General features: G+C 39.9%; 1 protein-coding gene across 2 annotated transcripts in view; it reads left to right on the top strand.

Annotated features, from left to right (window-relative positions):
- The first annotated feature begins 568 nt into the window (after positions 1–568).
- Smg6 overlaps positions 569–20,365 on the top strand; it is a 37,370-nt gene continuing 17,573 nt past the window's right edge. For both annotated transcript variants that reach the window (XM_065487917.1, XM_065487919.1), the window contains exons 1-12: positions 569–663; positions 1,065–1,645; positions 2,326–2,966; positions 3,803–3,971; positions 4,029–4,153; positions 7,486–7,890; positions 7,983–8,102; positions 8,159–8,651; positions 8,705–8,815; positions 8,867–9,073; positions 9,134–9,195; positions 9,567–9,712. In XM_065487917.1, coding sequence (XP_065343989.1) covers positions 612–663; positions 1,065–1,645; positions 2,326–2,966; positions 3,803–3,971; positions 4,029–4,153; positions 7,486–7,890; positions 7,983–8,102; positions 8,159–8,651; positions 8,705–8,815; positions 8,867–9,073; positions 9,134–9,195; positions 9,567–9,712 — 3,112 coding nt within the window. In that variant the 5' untranslated portion in view covers positions 569–611. The remainder of the gene's footprint in view (positions 664–1,064; positions 1,646–2,325; positions 2,967–3,802; positions 3,972–4,028; positions 4,154–7,485; positions 7,891–7,982; positions 8,103–8,158; positions 8,652–8,704; positions 8,816–8,866; positions 9,074–9,133; positions 9,196–9,566; positions 9,713–20,365) is intronic.

Raw genomic sequence — 20,365 nt, forward strand, 5'->3', positions numbered from 1 at the left:
TTTCAAACCTGAGATGAATTAAAATGTGAAGATTGGCCCGAAAATTACCACATATAATTTAGTTAAAAATAACTTCGGCTACTAAAGGCCAGTGAAATTAGACGATCTACAATTTTTCTGATCTTCCAATCGTTACAGGCCACATGAACACGCATCGTTCAATTTTAGGCCATTTGAACCACACAGAATTCTAAGCAAAAAATACAGAGATTAAATAAATTTTAAATAATAGCTGATTTTATTCTCAGAAGTTATAGTTGGTTGAACGAATAAAATAATTAATAGTATTTTAAATCTGAAACAATGATTTTAGGGATTTTAGTCCAAATATAATTTTGCGCCATCATAATTTATATCTCGCGAAAGATAAGAAGTATTTAAAGCTCTAGAAGTTTTCCCTGGATAAAACTTTGTCAGTTAGCAATATGAAGTGTAAGGTAAAGAGAAAAAATAAAGGTATTCTTATTATAAAATACGTAAATGAATAATATTTTATTCATTACGACCCACCACCGCGAGCATTGCTTTCCCGCCGTTTTAGGAATCGTGCGCCACTGTAAATTGTTACGTTGGGTGCCCTGCTTTATATTTGTGTTTTTATAATTCTAAAAATGGCGGAAGACAGACAACTGAACAGTGGAAAATTTAATTCTAACATGCAAGGTGGGTACTCGCTTTTTTTCGATTTTTAACTGATGAAAAAATATATTTTGGCAATTTAGAGATTTTTGTTAGGGCGTGGTTTTAAAACCGGTCGAAAATGCAGAGCAAAACATTATGTAAGTAACGCGGAAACTTAACAAAGCAGATGCGTTGCGGCACATCGACAACTCTGGTTTGACGAGTGCAACCCAAACATTGCATTTTTTACTGAATTTATGATTTTTAATTTTAAACAAAATTGCCCATGCTAGAAGTCAGGATTTTTTCTTCGTAAATTAAAATATTTCATTTTGAACAAAAGTTTAAACTTGTCCTGGGTCAACTTTCGAGAAGCGAAGTTGCGCGGGGATGCTGGAGAGATTTCAGAGAAATTGCTTAAATTATTTATCACCTTTTTACAGATCAAAATGATAGAAAGAACAACGGCCATGTGCGCGGGGGCGGCAAGGGGAGCGGCGGGGGCAAGTCTCAAGTGATTTACCGTCCAGGCAGTGGCCCTTTGAAAAAGACTGGCGAAGCCGACAATATACCCGAGTCGAGTGGGCCTAAATCAGGGTCGAAGGGACCGTCGTCGCGGCAGGGCAGCAACAACTGGCGGAAGCCGTCGCAGCAGCTGTACCAGCCGCCAGGCAACAGCCGCGAGTCGACGCCCGGCCCTCCAGAAATTCCTGCGGACAGGGAGCTGTCAAGCAGGATGGCCAGCCTCAGCACCTCCGGCGACAACGATTCCTCGGATGAGAAGAGACGGAGTAAAAAGCCGGACCTGACCATCTACATCCCCCGACCAAAGGCCCAGGCCATGGCCGAGAGTGTGGAAGAGCCCTGGGAGTCGCAGGGTGCGGGCAAGGGCAGGGCCGGCAAAAAGATGTCCGGCTCCAATTCTTGGGAGCAAGAAATGGGACGAAAGGGTAAATCGGATTCCTGGGATCGGCCCCGAAGGGATGATGTCCCGGAGTGGAGAAAACCATCAAATAAAGAACAGGTTCGTTAATTTTTAATTTATTTGTTTATCCTAAGCAATTGGGAATCCACCAATATTATTATCTTTTCCGCCTTTTACATCATGAGTTGTAACTACTATTGCTAGTTTTGTGTTATTCAACCCGGGGCGATTGAATGGAATTATCACGACGTTTGCTTTTATCTTTTTGCTGGGTAATCAGATAACAATTAAGTTAAAGCAATAATCACTTACAAAGGCATGCTAGGCAAATTACATTTCTTCAGAGATTTGTCATTCCTCTTGATGCACAAATTTGTGGCGATTCAAATCCAATACTTTGATTATTTCCATTCCTAGTGAGGAAATAGTTAATAATTATGCAAAGCACCAAGATTGGTATTGAAAATGTTCAGATTTTTTAAGCGTAATTTACAATTAAAAAATAATTTTGCTATGCGCAAAACCACTCCACGGTTTTTCCTGGTAACCCCCATAAATTAAGTTTTCCGATTTTTGCCGCGTTTTTACAAATTTGAACCAAAAAAATGCTTAATTTTCAATTTTCTCCTAACAAGACAGAAATAAATTAAATTTTATAATTTTTTTATTTGAGAGAAATTAATAATTATTTAATTTTTTTTATTTGAGAGAAATTAATAATTATTTAAAATTGAATTTATTTCATTATTCCAAAAAATTTAAAATGTACATGGTTGCAGGGTCGGAGAGGAAAAGGCTTCGGAAAAAGAGGCCAGGCGGACGACACGTCGTGGCGCAGCCAAAGTCCTCTTCAGCGCAGCGAAAGCATGTCAGGCCTGAGCCCGGCGAGGGACACTCGGCAAAACTCAGAGCCGCGTTCGCTACCCTTTGACGGGCGAGGCCCGCCACCACCGCCAAGCCGCGGCAGCGAGCCCCCAATGAAGCCGCCTATGGGTCCGCGCGGGGGCCGCGGTGCCAAGCCTAACCTTCAGAGCTTGCCGCCGCGCTTCCAGAAGATGCACCAGGCCAATAACGACGAGTGGGACGGCAATAAGAGTCTCGTGTTCCAGGGCCACTCACACACGCTGCCGCACCCGCCGCGCGGCGCCCAGCCAGCAGCGCCAAGGGGTGATCGCGGCGGTGAGCGCCGGCCGGACAACCGCAACGCCCGCTCAGCCACGCCGGATCAGTTCAAGAGACCCAAGACTCCACCTCAGCATGGAGGCGGTGGTGGTGGCGGCGGCGGCCGCGGTCGCCGGCCTTCGCCCTCAGGCCGCAAAACCCCCAATCAGGACTGGGGAGGCAGAAAATCGCCTTACGCCCTGAGACGCACCCCTAGCCAAGAGAGCGTTGGCAGGAGGAGAGGAAAGAATAGGAACAGGTGGGTGATCATATTAGTTTACAACAGCAGAAATGGTTAAATTTATAAATAATTATTTAAATTTTAATATTATGGAACTGCTAATTTTGCAGTGTACAAAAACATTTTTTTTTTCGCGTAAAAAAAGCTTGCCGTAAAGAGTCTAACAAAAGGGTGGAAGTTGACAAAAAGACTGTCCAGTGTTCTTTTATTGTAATTTCCAGAAATAACCGGATAAATCAAAGAGCTTATAAGAGAATCTATTAAGAGATAAAAAATCCATTTTGTAGAAACAATTTAATTTTTTGGTCGTCAAACATTAAAACATTATTTCTTTTACTTTACAAAAATGCATTTGTTGTGGACTAATACGTAAAATTGAGGAAACCCCCACAAAAACATTTTTATGATGCTCTGGGTTTTTCCGTACAAGGGCAGTGTTATTGCGAACCTTGACTTTAATTGACTTTGTGAAAAATAGATCGTAACGAATCCAGGATATCCTTGCTATTATTGCTTCTTTAAATTGTGAACGACCATTTTTATATTCTGTATTTTTGTTCTCCTTATCCTCCTTTCTGCACGCTCCTTCGTGCAAGCTCATTTTTAAATAATTAAGTTATGAAACTGAGCTCATTTAGGTGGGGAGAATTAAACATAATGAAATAAGCAAAAATTACTTGCAAAGACAGAAAAAATTATTTTTTTTTAGTTAAATTTGTTAAAAGTGTTTTGTTCGCGTTTCTCAATCAGCGTTGTTGACAAATCAAGAAGGATATTTTTCAAATAATCTTCTCTTTTAATCTGTCACTATAGTAAAAGTATCATTTCATCAAACGGACATATTTTTGTCGCAGATACCACAGTGGTGGTAGCTCAATGGATGAAAACGGCGGCTACCGAGACAGGCGACACAGTGACCCAAGAGTAACTCCACAACCCACAGCTAGCAACAAAGTAATAGAAGACAAAGGATCTGAGGAGGATTTGGAGCAGCTTCTGCCGATAACTGTGCCAGAAATAACAGTAAAAACTCGACTCCTTTGTTTTTCTCTGCGGTCCTGAATGATGGACATTTTGTAGGACTGGAGTGCTGAAGTAGAAGAGAGCGATAGACTAGAAGCAGAGGCACTAGCGAGCGAAAGTGAATCAAATGCAGCCAAAAGCGATCATCCCCAAAGAAAAAAGAAGAAAGCTAGAAGAAGAAGGTAAGAGTTCACTCTTCATTTTAAAGAAGTTTGTTAATTTCATTATATTTTTTTCTACTTCTAAGCAAAAGAATTGTGTTTTAACAAATGATACTAAATGATTGGATGATTTATAATTATTTCTTTGTTGACGTATTTTCTTCAAAATACTTGAATGCCGTGAGAAGGATATTTTTGCGTAAATCGAATGTTTTCAAGCGAAACAGTTATAACAGTTTAAAGTAGAGAGTAATGTCTTAGGCGAAAATCAAACAGCAACAGCCTGTGTCACGTGTTTTTTCAAAGCGCATGGGAGGGCCACCTTTGTGACTTGCTCAGGCCATTAATGAGGGGGAAGTTGCATCAGTAAGAGCCTGGAAGAGGGTGACACATGTGTGGTTATTGTTAGTGAATGAGGTAGGGGTTGAAAAGGTGGCGCAACGATTACCCCCACCACCCCAGCCACCCTTTTGTGCCGTCTTATATCAGGCTTGCAACTGACCAGCATACATTTTTTTTCGTTTTTTCCCTCTAATACATGTATGCTTTGCTCCGCGCTCTTTGGTCATTGGATTGGAGATACTATATACAGAAAAACCAGACATTTCTAAAACGAAATATGTTGACTCATAGTTTGCTTTTTACAAATTAGTTGGGGTAGCTAGTTGGAAAATCGTGTTGCTACTTAATTAAATTTATAAAACTTATTAGAATTAATGTTTTAAAGAGATAATTTTAATAATTAAAATGGTCTCTTTAAAATAAATATGAAAGTGTCACTTCCCAGTTGTTGTTTAGTTATAAAAAATATTATATTTTTGAATTCCTCGCATTTACCAGGGAAAGCATTCTCATACAACAACACAAACCAATACGAGAAATTATTTCCCTTTTAGAGCAGACGCATCCCCTTACCGGCAGAGTGCATCTCTGAATCGGGATAAATTCACTTGTTGAGAAATTGTAAGAATCAAAAAATACTAGGCGTTTTTGTCTAATGCAAGCTGCTGGCTTAAATCCCGGTTGAGCTAGTGTAGATTGATGATTGACGCGTCTGAGAATATCAGACTGAGATGCACGCTACCAGTTGGTGAGTGCGTCTACACCAAAGTTTAGCAGATGAGGGTTCAATACCCGAAACACTCAACTAGCTGGAAGGATCTAAATCAAGTGACACCCCCCTTGGCAAGTGGTCTTCAGATTTTGATAAAATTCGGTGGAGATGTTGCCCTAGGGGACCTAAGTTGAACTCTAAAATATTATGTGAAAATTCCAAAAATTGCCCATTTTACAGGGGTTCAAAATTTGAGATTTTTGAAAAAGGTGATGTTTTCGGCGATTTGTAACTTTGACTCTGTTTGTGGTAAACACAAAAATTTGGTATCCAAAATAATCTACGTTTAATGCCAAACAACTTCCCCACGACGACCAACTTCGTAGGTCAAAGGTCAAGGTCACTAAATTGGGGTCAAATTTTTCAAAAAAATCCCACATACCCTAGTACATAAAATTTTGAAAATTCAAAATAGCCAAAATGTGCTTCATATTTATGGTAACAACATATAAAAAATTGGCGAGACTTATTTTTTTCTTTTTCGAGATATTTTGAATTGAGTGTTAAAAACCGGTGTTTTCCGGGTCTTCTGATCGCAAATAAAAACACGTTTTCCGCTTAATCTCAGCTTCTATGGGTCCGATTTAGAAAAACCGCACACCATTTGATACGTAATGACCTCCCCTAGGTAATGCAAGGGATCATAAGGGTGCCCACCCCCTTCGAACCCTTAACCACCCCCTGGAAATTCGAAAAAATAATTTTTTCATATTTTTACTCTCTAACTTGATTAATTAAGCAAAATATTAATCAAACATGTTTTAAAATAATTAACATATAAAATATTTTCATTTACTTTGTAGAAAAAACTTTGAAAAAATAAAATTACTAATAATAAAATAATTCAAGTTTATTTTAAATATATAATTATTTTGGGTTTTTGTTTATTCAAAATGGCTGATTTTTTTATTTTTTAAAGGAATCTTAAAACATATTTTATATTCAACAGTGTTCTTTTATTATTATAAATAAATGCAACCATTAATATTTGTTAAATCAAAAGCATTTGGTGAAAATTGTGTGTTTAACAAATTATTGGTATTGGTTGCATTTGTTTTTATTTATAAAGAAACATTGTAAAATATAAAATATATTTTGAAGTTCTTTAAAAAAAAATAAAAAAATCAGCCATTTTGAATAAACAAAAACCCAAAATAATTATATATTTAAAATAAACTTGAATTATTTTATTATTAGTAATTTTATTTTTTTAAAGTTTTTTCTACAAAGTAAATGAAAATATTTTATATGTTAATTATTTTAAAACATGTTTGATTAATATTTTGCTTAATTAATCAAGTTAGAGAGTAAAAATATGAAAAAATTATTTTTTCGAATTTCCAGGGGGTGGTTAAGGGTTCGAAGGGGGTGGGCACCCTTATGATCCCTTGCATTACCTAGGGGAGGTCATTACGTATCAAATGGTGTGCGGTTTTTCTAAATCGGACCCATAGAAGCTGAGATTAAGCGGAAAACGTGTTTTTATTTGCGATCAGAAGACCCGGAAAACACCGGTTTTTAACACTCAATTCAAAATATCTCGAAAAAGAAAAAAATAAGTCTCGCCAATTTTTTATATGTTGTTACCATAAATATGAAGCACATTTTGGCTATTTTGAATTTTCAAAATTTTATGTACTAGGGTATGTGGGATTTTTTTGAAAAATTTGACCCCAATTTAGTGACCTTGACCTTTGACCTACGAAGTTGGTCGTCGTGGGGAAGTTGTTTGGCATTAAACGTAGATTATTTTGGATACCAAATTTTTGTGTTTACCACAAACAGAGCCAAAGTTACAAATCGCCGAAAACATCACCTTTTTCAAAAATCTCAAATTTTGAACCCCTGTAAAATGGGCAATTTTTGGAATTTTCACCTAATATTTTAGAGTTCAACTTAGGTCCCCTAGGGCAACATCTCCACCGAATTTTATCAAAATCTGAAGACCACTTGCCAAGGGGGGTGTCACTTGATTTAGATCCTTCCAGCTATAATTTTTTTTCAAAGCTTACTGAATAAATTTTATGAAGTTGATTTTATAATGGCTTCTACTGTAGGCAAAGAACAAGAAATTAGATTAAAATTCTAATCTAATTTTTTTACGGATCAATATCGTAATTGAAGACACAAAAATTGAAATAGGAAAAATTACGCTTTTTAAAACCCCTTCAACTCTTTCATTTCATTAAATTAAAATTTAATCCGACTTTCACTACAAATTGCTCATTTATGTCTTCAGTCGGAAGGGCGATGACAAAGGCAAAGACAAAACGGAAAAAGCGCCAATCTCTGCAGAGAAATCGCCGACGCCACACAGGGGCGGTCTGCTCATCCTGCCCGCAAACGTGGACATGAACCAGTCGCCGCCGTCGCAGTCGGTGCAACGCGCCTTGTACGATCCAAACAACCCCACCAAGCCCATTATGATGAAGGCGGGCGGCATGCGAATGCCGCAGCCTCAGCATCCGCAGTACAGCTCGCCACCTGAGATGGGAATGCACAACCGCATGGCGCAGCAACCTCAACCTTTCCTCCAAGCCGGGCCCTATGTGCCTGCAGCTTTCCCCAGACAAGCCAACATGCAGCCACCTCCTGACGCAGCCATGTCGGCAAAGCCAGCTTGGTACGACCGTTCCTCAGAAAGGTACTATCTGAAAAAATAATTCTCAGATTAAATGGTTCTCTCCTCTGGTTAAATTTTTCAACACAGGAAACATTTATTTAATCCATGCGCAGTTTCAGATCATGCCGATGTCCTCATAAACTCTTCGACATAGAGCGAGCAGACTGGGAACTAAAGAGATTGATAATGGCCCATGGCGTTTTACACAGTTGGCCCACTATCTGTCATATAAGGTGAGGTGCTGCATTATCCAAAATATCCTTGTGACTAAATCCATTTTATCTTCCAGGCAATATTTACTTAATTCTCTACTGATACTGTTGAGAGAAGACATGAAGTTCTCCCAGAGGGAAAATATAGAACAGCACATATGGAAATTATCCTTTCACCATGTGATAGAAGTGCTCAGAAACGGTCAGGCTGAAGAGACAAACCAGGACGTCAAGGAGATGTACAAGAAGAATCTGCTTTTCGTGATTGAAGATGGCTTAAAGTATTTCGACCAAGTGCTCGGGGCCCTGCAAGGGCACTACAAGTTCAGCGTCGAGGAGCTCACCTGCGAGGGCAGCATGCCTCAGCAGGAGGCCAAGGGCTACACCAGGCTTGCAATTAACTCTGCACAAAAAATCTGCATGTTCTTGGGCGACCTGGCCAGGTACAAAGAGCAGGCCAACGAAACGAGCAACTTTAATAAGGCTAGGCAGTGGTACACTAAAGCTCAAATGCTCAACCCATTGAACGGGCGACCCTACAATCAACTCGCCATTTTGGCCCTGCACGCAGTAAGTCGAAATTTAATATAGATGTGGATGGATTTCTATTTTCTATGACGCAGAGACGTAAGCTGGACGCGGTTTACTACTACATGAGAAGCTTGATCGCCTCTAATCCCTTCCTCACCGCACGGGAAAGCCTATTGTCCATTTTTGATGAAAATAGGAAAAAGGTTTGTGAAGCATCTGGTGTTTTAGAAATATTCTAATCTTCTTTAATTCAGTTTGAAACTCTTGAGAAAAAGCGAAGAGAAGAGCAAGCAGCGGAGGAGAGGGAAAGACTCCAAGAAATCGCAGCAGTCAGCAAAGGACACAGAAAAGAAATCTGGGTTCACCCCGACAATAGTTCCAAAGAATGGCAGACGCCTACTGACAGTGATAAAAATTCTGATTGGAGAGAAGAAGAACTGTCGAAAATTTCTTTTACCGAAGTATGTCATTGCTGACATTATTGATGAATATTATTTTCTAAATTTTATCTTTAATTACAGCTCAACAAAATGTTTCTGACCAGTTACCTCCATGTCCAAGGCAAACTTTTCACTAAAATTGGGTGAGTTGTAATTTTCTTGAAATTTATAGTAATCATATATAAGGCCCTTGATTTGTCAGATCAACTCTCTTTTTAATTCATCCAAAATGTTTACATAAAAATTCCAAATTACATGTTGAAGATTTATCTTGAAAATTGCCAAGTTTAACTGTGGCCTAGAATTTTAGTTTTTAGTTGAAAATAAAGGCAGCTTCCTTGGTATGTATAGCAAGCTATACTAATAAGTATAATTTTAAATTTCATTCTAACATTTTTTATGTTTTGCTTGATTTTTAAAGAGAGTGAAACTCAAGATGATTTATCATTTCTAATGTTCTGTAGAAGTGTAGAGTATTTATATTTATTTTTTAAAATGCATTTTGCGCCTGCAGAATGGAAACGTTTCAAGAGGCGGCCCATCAAATGCTCAGGGAATTCCGGGCCCTCCTGCAGCACTCGCCAGTTCCAGTGAGCAGCACGCGATTCCTGCAACTGCTCGCGCTCAACATGTTCGCCATCGATAATACGCAGCTCAAAGGTAAGAGTGTTCGTCCCCTATCTAGACACGATTGCTGCATCAAAATTAAAAGGCGATATCTCCGCACTTTGCGTCCATGTACGGAGCAAAGCGAGTGAGCGAGTGCATGCATGCCAAAACGGGCGTGGGTGTTGGCGAACTGGCTCTCGGCTGAGCGCGACCTTTGACTCGTCTCGAGCACGAAGCAGGTCCGGTTGTCTGAACAGTGGAGCGTTGCAACGAGAGCCGTCACTATTTGGCACTAGTCGCCAGATCCGCGCCGAGATAAACAACAATATCAAGATGGTAAATCACGGTGCGCGATGTGAATTTATTAAACCGGCCGCTCTCGCTCAAAGCACAATTTTATGCACTTTTTAATAATGGCGATTTGCTTACGCATTTTTCAGGATTAACGTCAAAATTAATCATTTTTAAGCAAAGGAGCGGGTTTTAAACACGTGATTAATTTGAATTTAAGTGGCTCTAAAGATTTATTTAAAGTTAAATGGTGTCGTAATCGTTTAATCCTCAAGGTCAGATTAACTGAAAAGAAATAACTATATAAAATAAATTTGCAACTATGATTGGAAAAGGCCAGAGGTGATTTCAATTGTAGAAAGAGTTTATCAAATTAGCACATATGCAGCACTTTCCTACTTTTATCCTCCTATTATGAATAAGTAAAAGGCCTAAAAATTTGCAATGCAAAATTTTTGTCATTGAAAAAATCAGTGGAAATTTGTAACCAACTAAGATTACTTATAGATGGTCTCGGCTGTTTTAAATATTGCTCAATTGCTTCAAATTGCATAATTAGTGTTAGATGGTCCTTTGACGTTGAAAAACTTGCGCTGATTGTAAATGGGCTTGGCAGCTAAAACAATTTTATGGAGCTCATAGCAATGAGGTGTGGAACGAGCTTCTAATTAGCACTTCTCGATTTGTGCTGGGTGGACAGGCTGCAATTAACGCCAAGATGCACTAATGCAAGCTGCATCTTCTCGCTTTCGGACTGTACAAATAACACAATCGCACGAAAAGTGCGTTGCAGACATTGACCCCCGGACGCAGCAGGCGTGTTTTCACACCTGTAATTGTGAGAAGCAGTATTTTCCAAATTGCCTCCTTGAATTAATTAACAATGCTAATAATCGCATCACGTTTTTGGTCAGAGGTTGCACTGCGCTCGGCATAAGCAAATTACACTCGGTGGGCGAAAACGTTGCTTTTACGGTACAAATTCGTGCCTTCATATATGTATTCCCTGTTGATCTCAGTCAGCTTAAGAAGAGATTTCATTTTACGATCCCCTCCGACAGCATTGTTAAATCGAACAGCACTTTTAACACGTCTCGCCTGCATTTGGAAAACATGATGAGGCGGCCAATTCCTCGAATCGATAATATTCCTTTCCATCCAGCCTTTTCAGATAAGTGACGCGTCCGCGCGCAGCAATTTATGCAGATTTTATTTAAGAAAACAGCTTTTCTCCGATCACGAGGCCGAAATCGCCGCGGGTGCACTCGCCTGCGATCATTTGTCTGCGCGTGCACCGCGGCATTACAACTTGCTTGTACTCATGTACTTGAAAAATCTGCTTAAAATGTTGCGCAAGGCCTTGCACACCGAGCATAAATAATGCAAACTCGTTGAAGCATTCTGCGTCGAAGCTGTGAGATATCTGATGTCGCGCGCCGCGAAATAATGTAATATTTAGAGTGTAATTAAACGTGCATGCGATGCGCGAGAAATTCCAACAAACTCGCTAACACTCTGGCGGCCGCGGAATTTCAAGGCGCGTTTCATCGGCAAAAAAGCGCGCTTATGAATTAATGTCATTTGCGAATGTGACATTGAACCCACATTACTGCCGACGCGATTTGCCACGGCAGGCCGTAAAACAAAGAAATTATCTTTACCTCTTCAACTTTGTATCCGTTGAGTTCTAAGTTGCATTATTTATGCTCGTCGCTGGTGTTGAGAAGCTGATTTTCATCAGCGACCATAAATCACAGAAAAGGTCAGAGTGTCAGGAGTTTCATCTCGGACAGTGTCCCCTGGAATTGAACACTATTGTCTCAAATTTTTTGACGTTTCAAATATTGTTGACCACTTTAAGCGTCTTCTTTACAACTCACAAGGAGGAAAAATGTTCTAAGAGTTGTATTTGTTGATAATAATTCTCAGTGGTTCTAATTTTTCAATCAGAAAAGTCCAATGATTTACAGAGATTTAAAGTTTTTAATGCAATGTAAAATGTTTTATTTTCAAATTTTAAGAAATTCGGTAAAAATTATATTTTTAATGAGACGAATTGAACGATCAGTCAATTATTTCCATTAAGATAAAATCTAATTTTTTCGTCAAGGAGTCTAGACTTGTTCTGGGTGATTAATACGAGTTATAAAAGCTTTTATAAAATTAAATTTTCTGATTATATTCCTCAGTTTGCCCGCAACTTGCTTGAAATGCAGCTTCCATTCCTTCCAATTCCTGGCCAACACGCAATCCAAGGTACACAGTTTCTGATACGTGTGAAAGAAAGTCGCAATTACATCCTAAGATATATCTGTGTATGCGTCCAATGTTACGATACACAATAATTTGTAATAATTAAATAATAGGATGATTTGTCTCGAATATAATTGAGCTTTAAATCTAAAAAAACTGCGCATGGCTCTATAAACTCTGTGAGTAAAATAAATTCAGGATGGTTAGCTGTTAGCGAAAATTCATTAAGGAAATAATTAAATAACACGGTCTCATGCTGTACAGCGGCTGTTTTGGCCCTGCAGGCCTCATCAACACTAATAGCTAACCATCCTGAATTAATTTTCCGCGCGGAGTACAGCAATTCAGTTTATTCAAATTTAGAGACGAACCGGTGTTTGTATTTCTTTTTCATTTATCAGCTGTTCGCGATTTTCCAGTAAAAAATTAAGGGGTTTTTACTAGTGCTTTGCGCGGGTCGCGGGTATGAAGGTTGAACCCGCAAAACCCGCACCAAACCCGCGGGTGCGGGTCCAGATTTTGCAAATCCAATATGGCGGATTGCGGGTGCGGGTTGGCGTAGTGCGGGTTGACTCAGCAAACCCGCAACTTTTTTGTAATTCTAATAGCACCAACAACAGACCCTCCTGCCAGCACCAAAAACAGAAAAAAACGGCCCTTCCTGCTAGTACCAAAAAATGACCCCTCTGCACCAAAAATGACCCCTCTGCACCAAAAAATGACCCCCATACACCAAAAAGTGACCCCTATACACCAAAAAAATGACCCCTCTGCACCAAAAAGTGACCCCTCTGCACCAAAAAGTGACCCCTATGCACCAAAAAGTGACCCCTATGCACCAAAAAGTGACCCCTATGCTGAAAAAAGTGACCCCTCTGCACCAAAAAGTGACCCCTCTGCACCAAAAAGTGACCCCTATGCACCAAAAAGTGACCTCTATGCACCAAAAAGTGACCTCTATGCACCAAAAAGTGACCCCTATGCTGAAAAAAGTGACCCCTCTGCACCAAAAAGTGACCCCTCTGCACCAAAAAGTGACCCCTATGCACCCATAGGGAGGGGTCATTTTTTTCCATAGGGAGGGGTCATTTTTTTCCATAGGGAGGGGTCATTTTTTTCCAAAGGGAGGGGTCATTTTTTTCCATAGGGAGAAGTCATTTTTTTCCATAGGGAGGGGTCATTTTTTTCCCTAGTGAGGGGTCATTTTTTTCAATAGGGAGGGGTCATTTTTTTCCAAAGGGAGTGGTCATTTTTTTCCATAGGGAGGGGTCATTTTTTTCCATAGGGAGGGGTCATTTTTTTCCATAGGGAGGGGTCATTTTTTTCCATAGGGAGGGGTCATTTTTTTCCATAGGGAGGGGTCATTTTTTCCATAGGGAGGGGTCATTTTTTTCCATAGGGAGGGGTCATTTTTTTCCATAGGGAGGGGTCATTTTTTTCCCTAGTGAGGGGTCATTTTTTTCCATAGGGAGGGGTCATTTTTTTCCCTAGTGAGGGGTCATTTTTTTCCATAGGGAGGGGTCATTTTTTTCCCTAGTGAGGGGTCATTTTTTTCAATAGGGAGGGGTCATTTTTTTCCAAAGGGAGTGGTCATTTTTTTCCATAGGGAGGGGTCATTTTTTTCCATAGGGAGGGGTCATTTTTTTCCATAGGGAGGGGTCATTTTTTTCCATAGGGAGGGGTCATTTTTTCCATAGGGAGGGGTCATTTTTTTCCGAAGGGAGGGGTCATTTTTTTCCCTAGGGAGGGGTCATTTTTTCCATAGGGAGGGGTCATTTTTTTCCATAGGGAGGGGTCATTTTTTTCCATAGGGAGGGGTCATTTTTTCCATAGGGAGGGGTCATTTTTTTCCATAGGGAGGTGTCATTTTTTTCCCTAGTAAGGGGTCATTTTTTCCATAGGGAGGGGTCATTTTTTTCCATAGGGAGGGGTCATTTTTTTCCATAGGGAGGGGTCATTTTTTTCCATAGGGAGGGGTCATTTTTTTCCAAAGGGAGGGGTCATTTTTTTTCCAAAGGGAGGGGTCATTTTTTTCCATAGGGAGGGGTCATTTTTTCCATAGGGAGGGGTCATTTTTTCCATAGGGAGGGGTCATTTTTTTCCATAGGGAGGGGTCATTTTTTTCCATAGGGAGGGGTCATTTTTTTCCCTAGTGAGGGGTCATTTTTTTCCATAGGGAGGGGTCATTTTTTTCCATAGGGAGGGGTCATTTTTTTCCATAGGGAGGGGTCATTTTTTCCATAGGGAGGGGTCATTTTTTTCCATAGGGAGGGGTCATTTTTTTCCATAGGGAGGGGTCATTTTTTTCCATAGGGAGGGGTCATTTTTTTCCATAGGGAGGGGTCATTTTTTTCCATAGGGAGGGGTCATTTTTTCCATAGGGAGGGGTCATTTTTTTCCATAGGGAGGGGTCATTTTTTTCCCTAGTGAGGGGTCATTTTTTTCCATAGGGAGGGGTCATTTTTTTCCGAAGGGAGGGGTCATTTTTTCCCTAGGGAGGGGTCATTTTTTTCCATAGGGAGGGGTCATTTTTTTCCATAGGGATTGGTCATTTTGCTGAAAAAAGTGACCCCTATGCTACTAGTTTTTACGTGCTAAAAATACAAACCGATTCTACATTTTAGAAAATGCAGATCATGATTGGACCAATGGCTTTAAAAATTCGATTTAAAATCAGTTGTATAGTTGAATTGTTTAAATATGTTTTCATTATAGAACTCCACGACTAAGTGACAATTTTAAATAACACCTTTAGGGTTTTACCGTTTTATTTTGTAACTTTCCTTATTAGAATTCAGTATATACTTTTAGTAAAAACTCTTCTATATATTTTATGTTTCAAAACTAAAACACATCAAGCCACAAATACACGAGCCATTCATAAAAAGTTTACTGTTTGCGTAGAGGCCAACGCACTTGAATTGATTAATATCAGATTCAAAATATTCACCAAGCCAACTCGTCCAATACTATCCCTCGGTGGCCGCAGGGCTTCAATTAAATAGGACGCAATTACCGGTTAGCAATTATGAGACCGCAAATTACCAGCTTGCTGGAGAATTTCGCACTTCATAAGCGTGATCTAGTTTATCAGGTTTGAATTCGCAGTTGGAAGGGGGCGGGGAGGCGCGACCTCCGAGAGGTCTAGGTTGTTGTCTGCCGGCTGGCGAGATCGGTGACCGTCTCGCGCGCAGGAATCACGACGCCATATAAATAAAATTAATTGATGTACTGCTTATATATATCGGGACTGTAATTAATTTTATTATGGATACCATAATACCTCTTTATTGAGCATGTTTGTTGTGCTGCGAGTGGGGAAAAAATGCGAGACGATATCGTGGCGACGGCCCTCGCAGAATTCCCATTAAAAATACGCATCGGCATGCTGTAAAAGTGAATTTATGTTTGCAACGCGGAGAAAAATTGCACTTTTGTGCTTTGAAATTGGTCGTATAAACGCTTGTTGATATCGGAGTGTAGATTTCAAAGAATTTGTTGGATTTGCTGAGGCGTTTAATCAAATATAATAAAAATAAAGCTTAATCATCAAAGCAAAAGCTCTTGAATTTTTTTCATGCAAAGATCAACTAGTCGCCACTGTCATTTGAATTTTTCCTCAAAAAGTTAAGTGGAGGTCTGACATTGACTACGCCAATTTGTTTTATGTGCTTTTAAGAGATTTTTACAACTCTCGATTTTTTATCAGGAAATTAGTAAAATTTTTATTGCCGCAGACGTCGAGGGAACAAAAGCTTCCCTTCTATTTAACAAGAACTTTCCTCGAGCAGTTCTCAGAAGGTTTTTGAGCTCGACCTTCAGATGCTCCTGGGCAATCAACCCTCTGAGAATTCAAAACAAATTCCTGCCTGCTCCGTCTTGATTGCATTCTTATTTGAGCTGAAATAAATTACCAAGATAAGTGTTTGTCCTGACACACAAAAGGCGAAACTCGTAAACAGCGTCGAGTGTCGTTGAGATGTACAGCCGGCGAGTCTCTCTCGCTTTGATTAAGGAGTGGTTGCGGAATGAGCGTGTCGCAGATTAAATTTTCACTGATAAAATTAATTGCCGTCTTTCCGATTTCGAAACGGAACAGTTTGGAGCGTTTGTAGTGGAATTGTCGGAGGAACGACGGCGCCATGTCCGACGCGATACACGACTGCGACTTCTTGCTCCATCGCGAGGGTGAATTTATTGCTGAATCAAGCATTGCTCACGTGTAATTGAAATGAGTGGCGATTTGAGGAAAAGGCGCAGATAAATAAACAATTATGAGTGCCGTGTTGCACGTTGCTTGACGTAAATAATTGGTGACGGCTTTTTACTATGGAATTGCACACTACTTAACAGCTGTGTAACTCATTATTAATGGCGTACTTAAAATTGTTGCACTTTATTGGAAAAGTGTTATTGCAGATTAATTATACATCGCTCTGCGATGATTTACGCGACGCTATGTGGCAGTATAACTTGTTCCTTTTTATCGCGTGTCGCGCGCGAAACCCTGTCCTAAATGACCATTTAATAATCCATGAAAATGAGAGAGAATCAATCTGACGGCCGTATATCATCGACGAGTAGCTCGCATTTGATGATAGTGATTAGGAAATTTTCATGGATGATGACATGCAAATGATCCCGGCGAGTTCATTGCCGCTTCTTTGCAAAAACTTAATTTCAAGGTGAAGAAATGGATTTCAAGAGCATTTTCAATTCTTGGTGAAAATTAATACATTATTCAAAATCCTGCGCAATTTTCCACGGTACCCTGTGATTAGATGGCTCCGTGACGCAACTGTTTAGTAGTGCGTGGATAATTGTAACAAGTAAGCTCGATCGCTGCATGTCAACGTTGCGGTCTGCTGGGAAATTAAATCCAACATTTGTGAGCGCAGAGATATCTCGAAATGTGTGGTTGGAATCGATTTGTGCGAGAAGACGAGCCATCTTTTGTGCTGCAAGTGGGATGAAATCAATTAATGCGCTCGGCATACACACTCACACACACACATCTGGCAAAATAGGGCCCATTGTGGTCGCGTCCCGTAACTGTAATCTCGCTGCTTTTCGTCCGTCATCTCGGCGGTGGAGCAAAAACCGCGCGCTCTCGTCTCAGTTACGGCGCCTATGCTCAATCAGATTTATTTGCGCGAGCATCGATGTACGTTTCAAGCCTGCGAGCAACTTTTTTGTCTGCCGTGAAAAATTGTTTCAAACTCGTGCAATTACTGTCTTCTTGTGGATTGATGAAAAGTGGCAGAGCTAAGTGCATAATGCCGAGATGCATTTATATGCTAATCGCATTCTTACTTCATTTCTGCATTAATTCCGTTGCTGAGGCTGTCGAAAATCTGGAATTATGGTTGGAATATTTCATGTAATTTGCGATATTGATTTGAATAATGCTTCTGCTGTTGATTTTTTAATAAGTTCCAGTCACATTATTTCAAACATTATTGATTCGACAGATGAAGCAAGTTACAGACCTCTGAAAAAACACCAAAAATTTATTTATAAATACAGTTAATTATTTATTTATTATACAAGTGAAATTTGGTCCTTCAGACAATTTTTATGAGACAAATCGACTGGTGAGACGGTTTTTTCTTACAAGGAAACTATCAGGATTCGACATTAAAATGGTGAAACGATAATAATTGTATTAGTATAAAGCTTGTCTTAATGTGGATCACATGCAGTGGTGAAAATATTCAGCGAATTTTTGATATTTTATGAAAATGGCCAAGAAATTATATTTAAAAATAGTTTTAGTTCAAAAAGTTGAACCTTGGTTTGTATGTACACTGTTTAATGAGACAAATCGAATGGTTGGCCCTTTTTAATTAAAAAATTTAAAAATTAATATTGTTTTAGAGTATTTTCTTGCTGACAAAAATGGAGCTACATGACTTGGTAATCAGCTCCAAAAGTGTTAAAATAATTCCAAACTGTTAATTTGCTATTACCCTCCTATAAGAGTCTAAAATCGATTGATTTTTTACGGAAATTCAAAAGACACCCACCGATTGATTTTTCTATCAAATACGATCACAATTTAATGAAAGCTGACTTCAAATTTCAGTTTCAAAACGATATACAGTAATGTTACGTTAAATCAAGAAGGGGTTTTTACATATGGAACTCAATATCTCAAAAGCATCGTCGATTTTAAAATGTTTATCTTACTTATTTTAAAGAATCTTTTTATTTGAGTTAAGAGGAGTCCTAGAATAGTGCTCATTTGCCTGAATTTTAACCGTTGCTGAAAAGTGTTCGGATTTAATTAACTCAACACCAGCTAAAAGTAACATCCTTTGCTGATATGAGAGTATATTTTTTGCCAGGTGCAAATTTCGTTTAATTGCCCCTAATGATGGAAGGCAATTTCATTAGTCATTACTCTCTTTAATGATTCAATCGAGTAAGTGAATTTATGTTCTTTTCTTGCTGAGGGAAATAATTTTCGAGAAAGAGACTAACACATGCCTGAGAGGTAGATTCTCTTTATCGATCGGCGTTGGGCCTGAGGGCTGGTAACAGGTGAGCGGCATTGTCTTTGCAGCTCGCACTAGTTTACAGTTAGCGAGCAAATTCGGCGCAAAATACTCCTAGATGAGCGCTGGATGACTTTGTAGAATGGATCGAAAAAGCGGGCCATCAAGCAGCGATTAGTCGCGCTTGCGTTTTGGCTGATTTGCAATTTCGGCCGGCGCGGTGGCGAACGCGAACGCACACATACGGTAGAAAGCGCGCGGAGAAAATAATAGAATAGCGCAGGGGGGACGGGCGTTCAACCTCGGCGCTGCCCTCAGGTAGGATGCCGCAGGAAAGACGACCTTCTCAAGGTTACTTGGCGCGGCCACAATAAACAAGAAGCTGCGCGAAACTTCTTTTTCCCGACCCCCCTCCTCCACCTCCCCCAGTACACAATGGCACTCGGTAATCAGACTTTCGGACGGCTCTCGGACGGTGATTCGGATCGAAAAGCTTTTTCTCCTATTGTGCGATTCGGCCGGTAATTGAACGACGGCTCTTGTCTTTCTTTGTGCCGCGCGGCAAGGCCATTCGAAGGAGATTTGCCCGGCCGGCGTGCGGTTAATGCTCCTCGACTGAATCACCCGCGATTCTGCAAAACGCGTACGACGCAGTTCCAATCCGAATTTTTTTTAATTCGCACCGCAATCAACAAGTGTCCCCAACTGCTTTGTTTTCTCAGCTTCCGTCAAGGATGCGGCTAATTTGAGGAAGTTTGTTTGTTGTTTTCGTTTATTCACCCCTGTTCTTTGAACTCGATCATTAATTCACAAGGTTTGACTGAGAGAAAGCTGATCTGATTAGTACTCACGGTTGACAAGTTTTTCGATCGTCCTACAAGGCAATTAAATTTGTTTCCTATTAAAGCACGATGGTCTTACAATAAATTATTAGCAATTCCTTGCAGCTCTCGTCCGCTTTTAAGGGTTTAACTGTATTCTAAACGGCAATTAAACGTGTAAAAAAATCGCGCAAGGCATTCAAGTAGGCAAGTAAAAACCAAAACCAGTCATCGGCTGCGACACTCCTTGCTTAGCAGGTTGCATAAGTAGTACACCGCTGCTTACGATCAAAGATCTCTTCCGGCGGCTCAACAACGCAACATTCTATAAATCACACGCTTTTCAACTTTGGTTTAAGTGAAATTTTCTTACAGACCTGTTCATTTTTTTTTACAGGGGTACGTTTATTGTTAAATGCGGTCTGGGGCCACTGGGTAATAAATAAAAAAGACATAGGATGATCTATTTTTGATGAGGCTCCTTTCCCAAACCCTATTGCCAGCGGCTTGCAGGTGGTCGGTCTGAGAAAGAAACTAATCAAATGTGATTTGGGGAAGATAAAAATCAAAATATTCGCGTCAAACGCATCACAAAACATTCTTCATCATCTTAACTGGAGAGCAGGGCTTCTTCCTGCTTGCTTGGTTAGGGCTATTTTCTTTCCACTCGTTTTTATTAAAAGAGGCAGTGCCTAATTGCTACTTTGACAGGAACTGAGTGATTCGGGGTGCCAGAACCCTTTGTCCGCAGGTCTAATCACCGAGCAGTCACGGGTCTCATTATAAAAGAATCTTCCAGTCAGAAATTGATTTTTTGTGCCTCAATTATCTTGAACAAAAAG

This window comes from Cloeon dipterum, chromosome 4, assembly GCF_949628265.1.
Source record: "Cloeon dipterum chromosome 4, ieCloDipt1.1, whole genome shotgun sequence".
Classification (NCBI taxonomy): domain Eukaryota; kingdom Metazoa; phylum Arthropoda; class Insecta; order Ephemeroptera; family Baetidae; genus Cloeon; species Cloeon dipterum.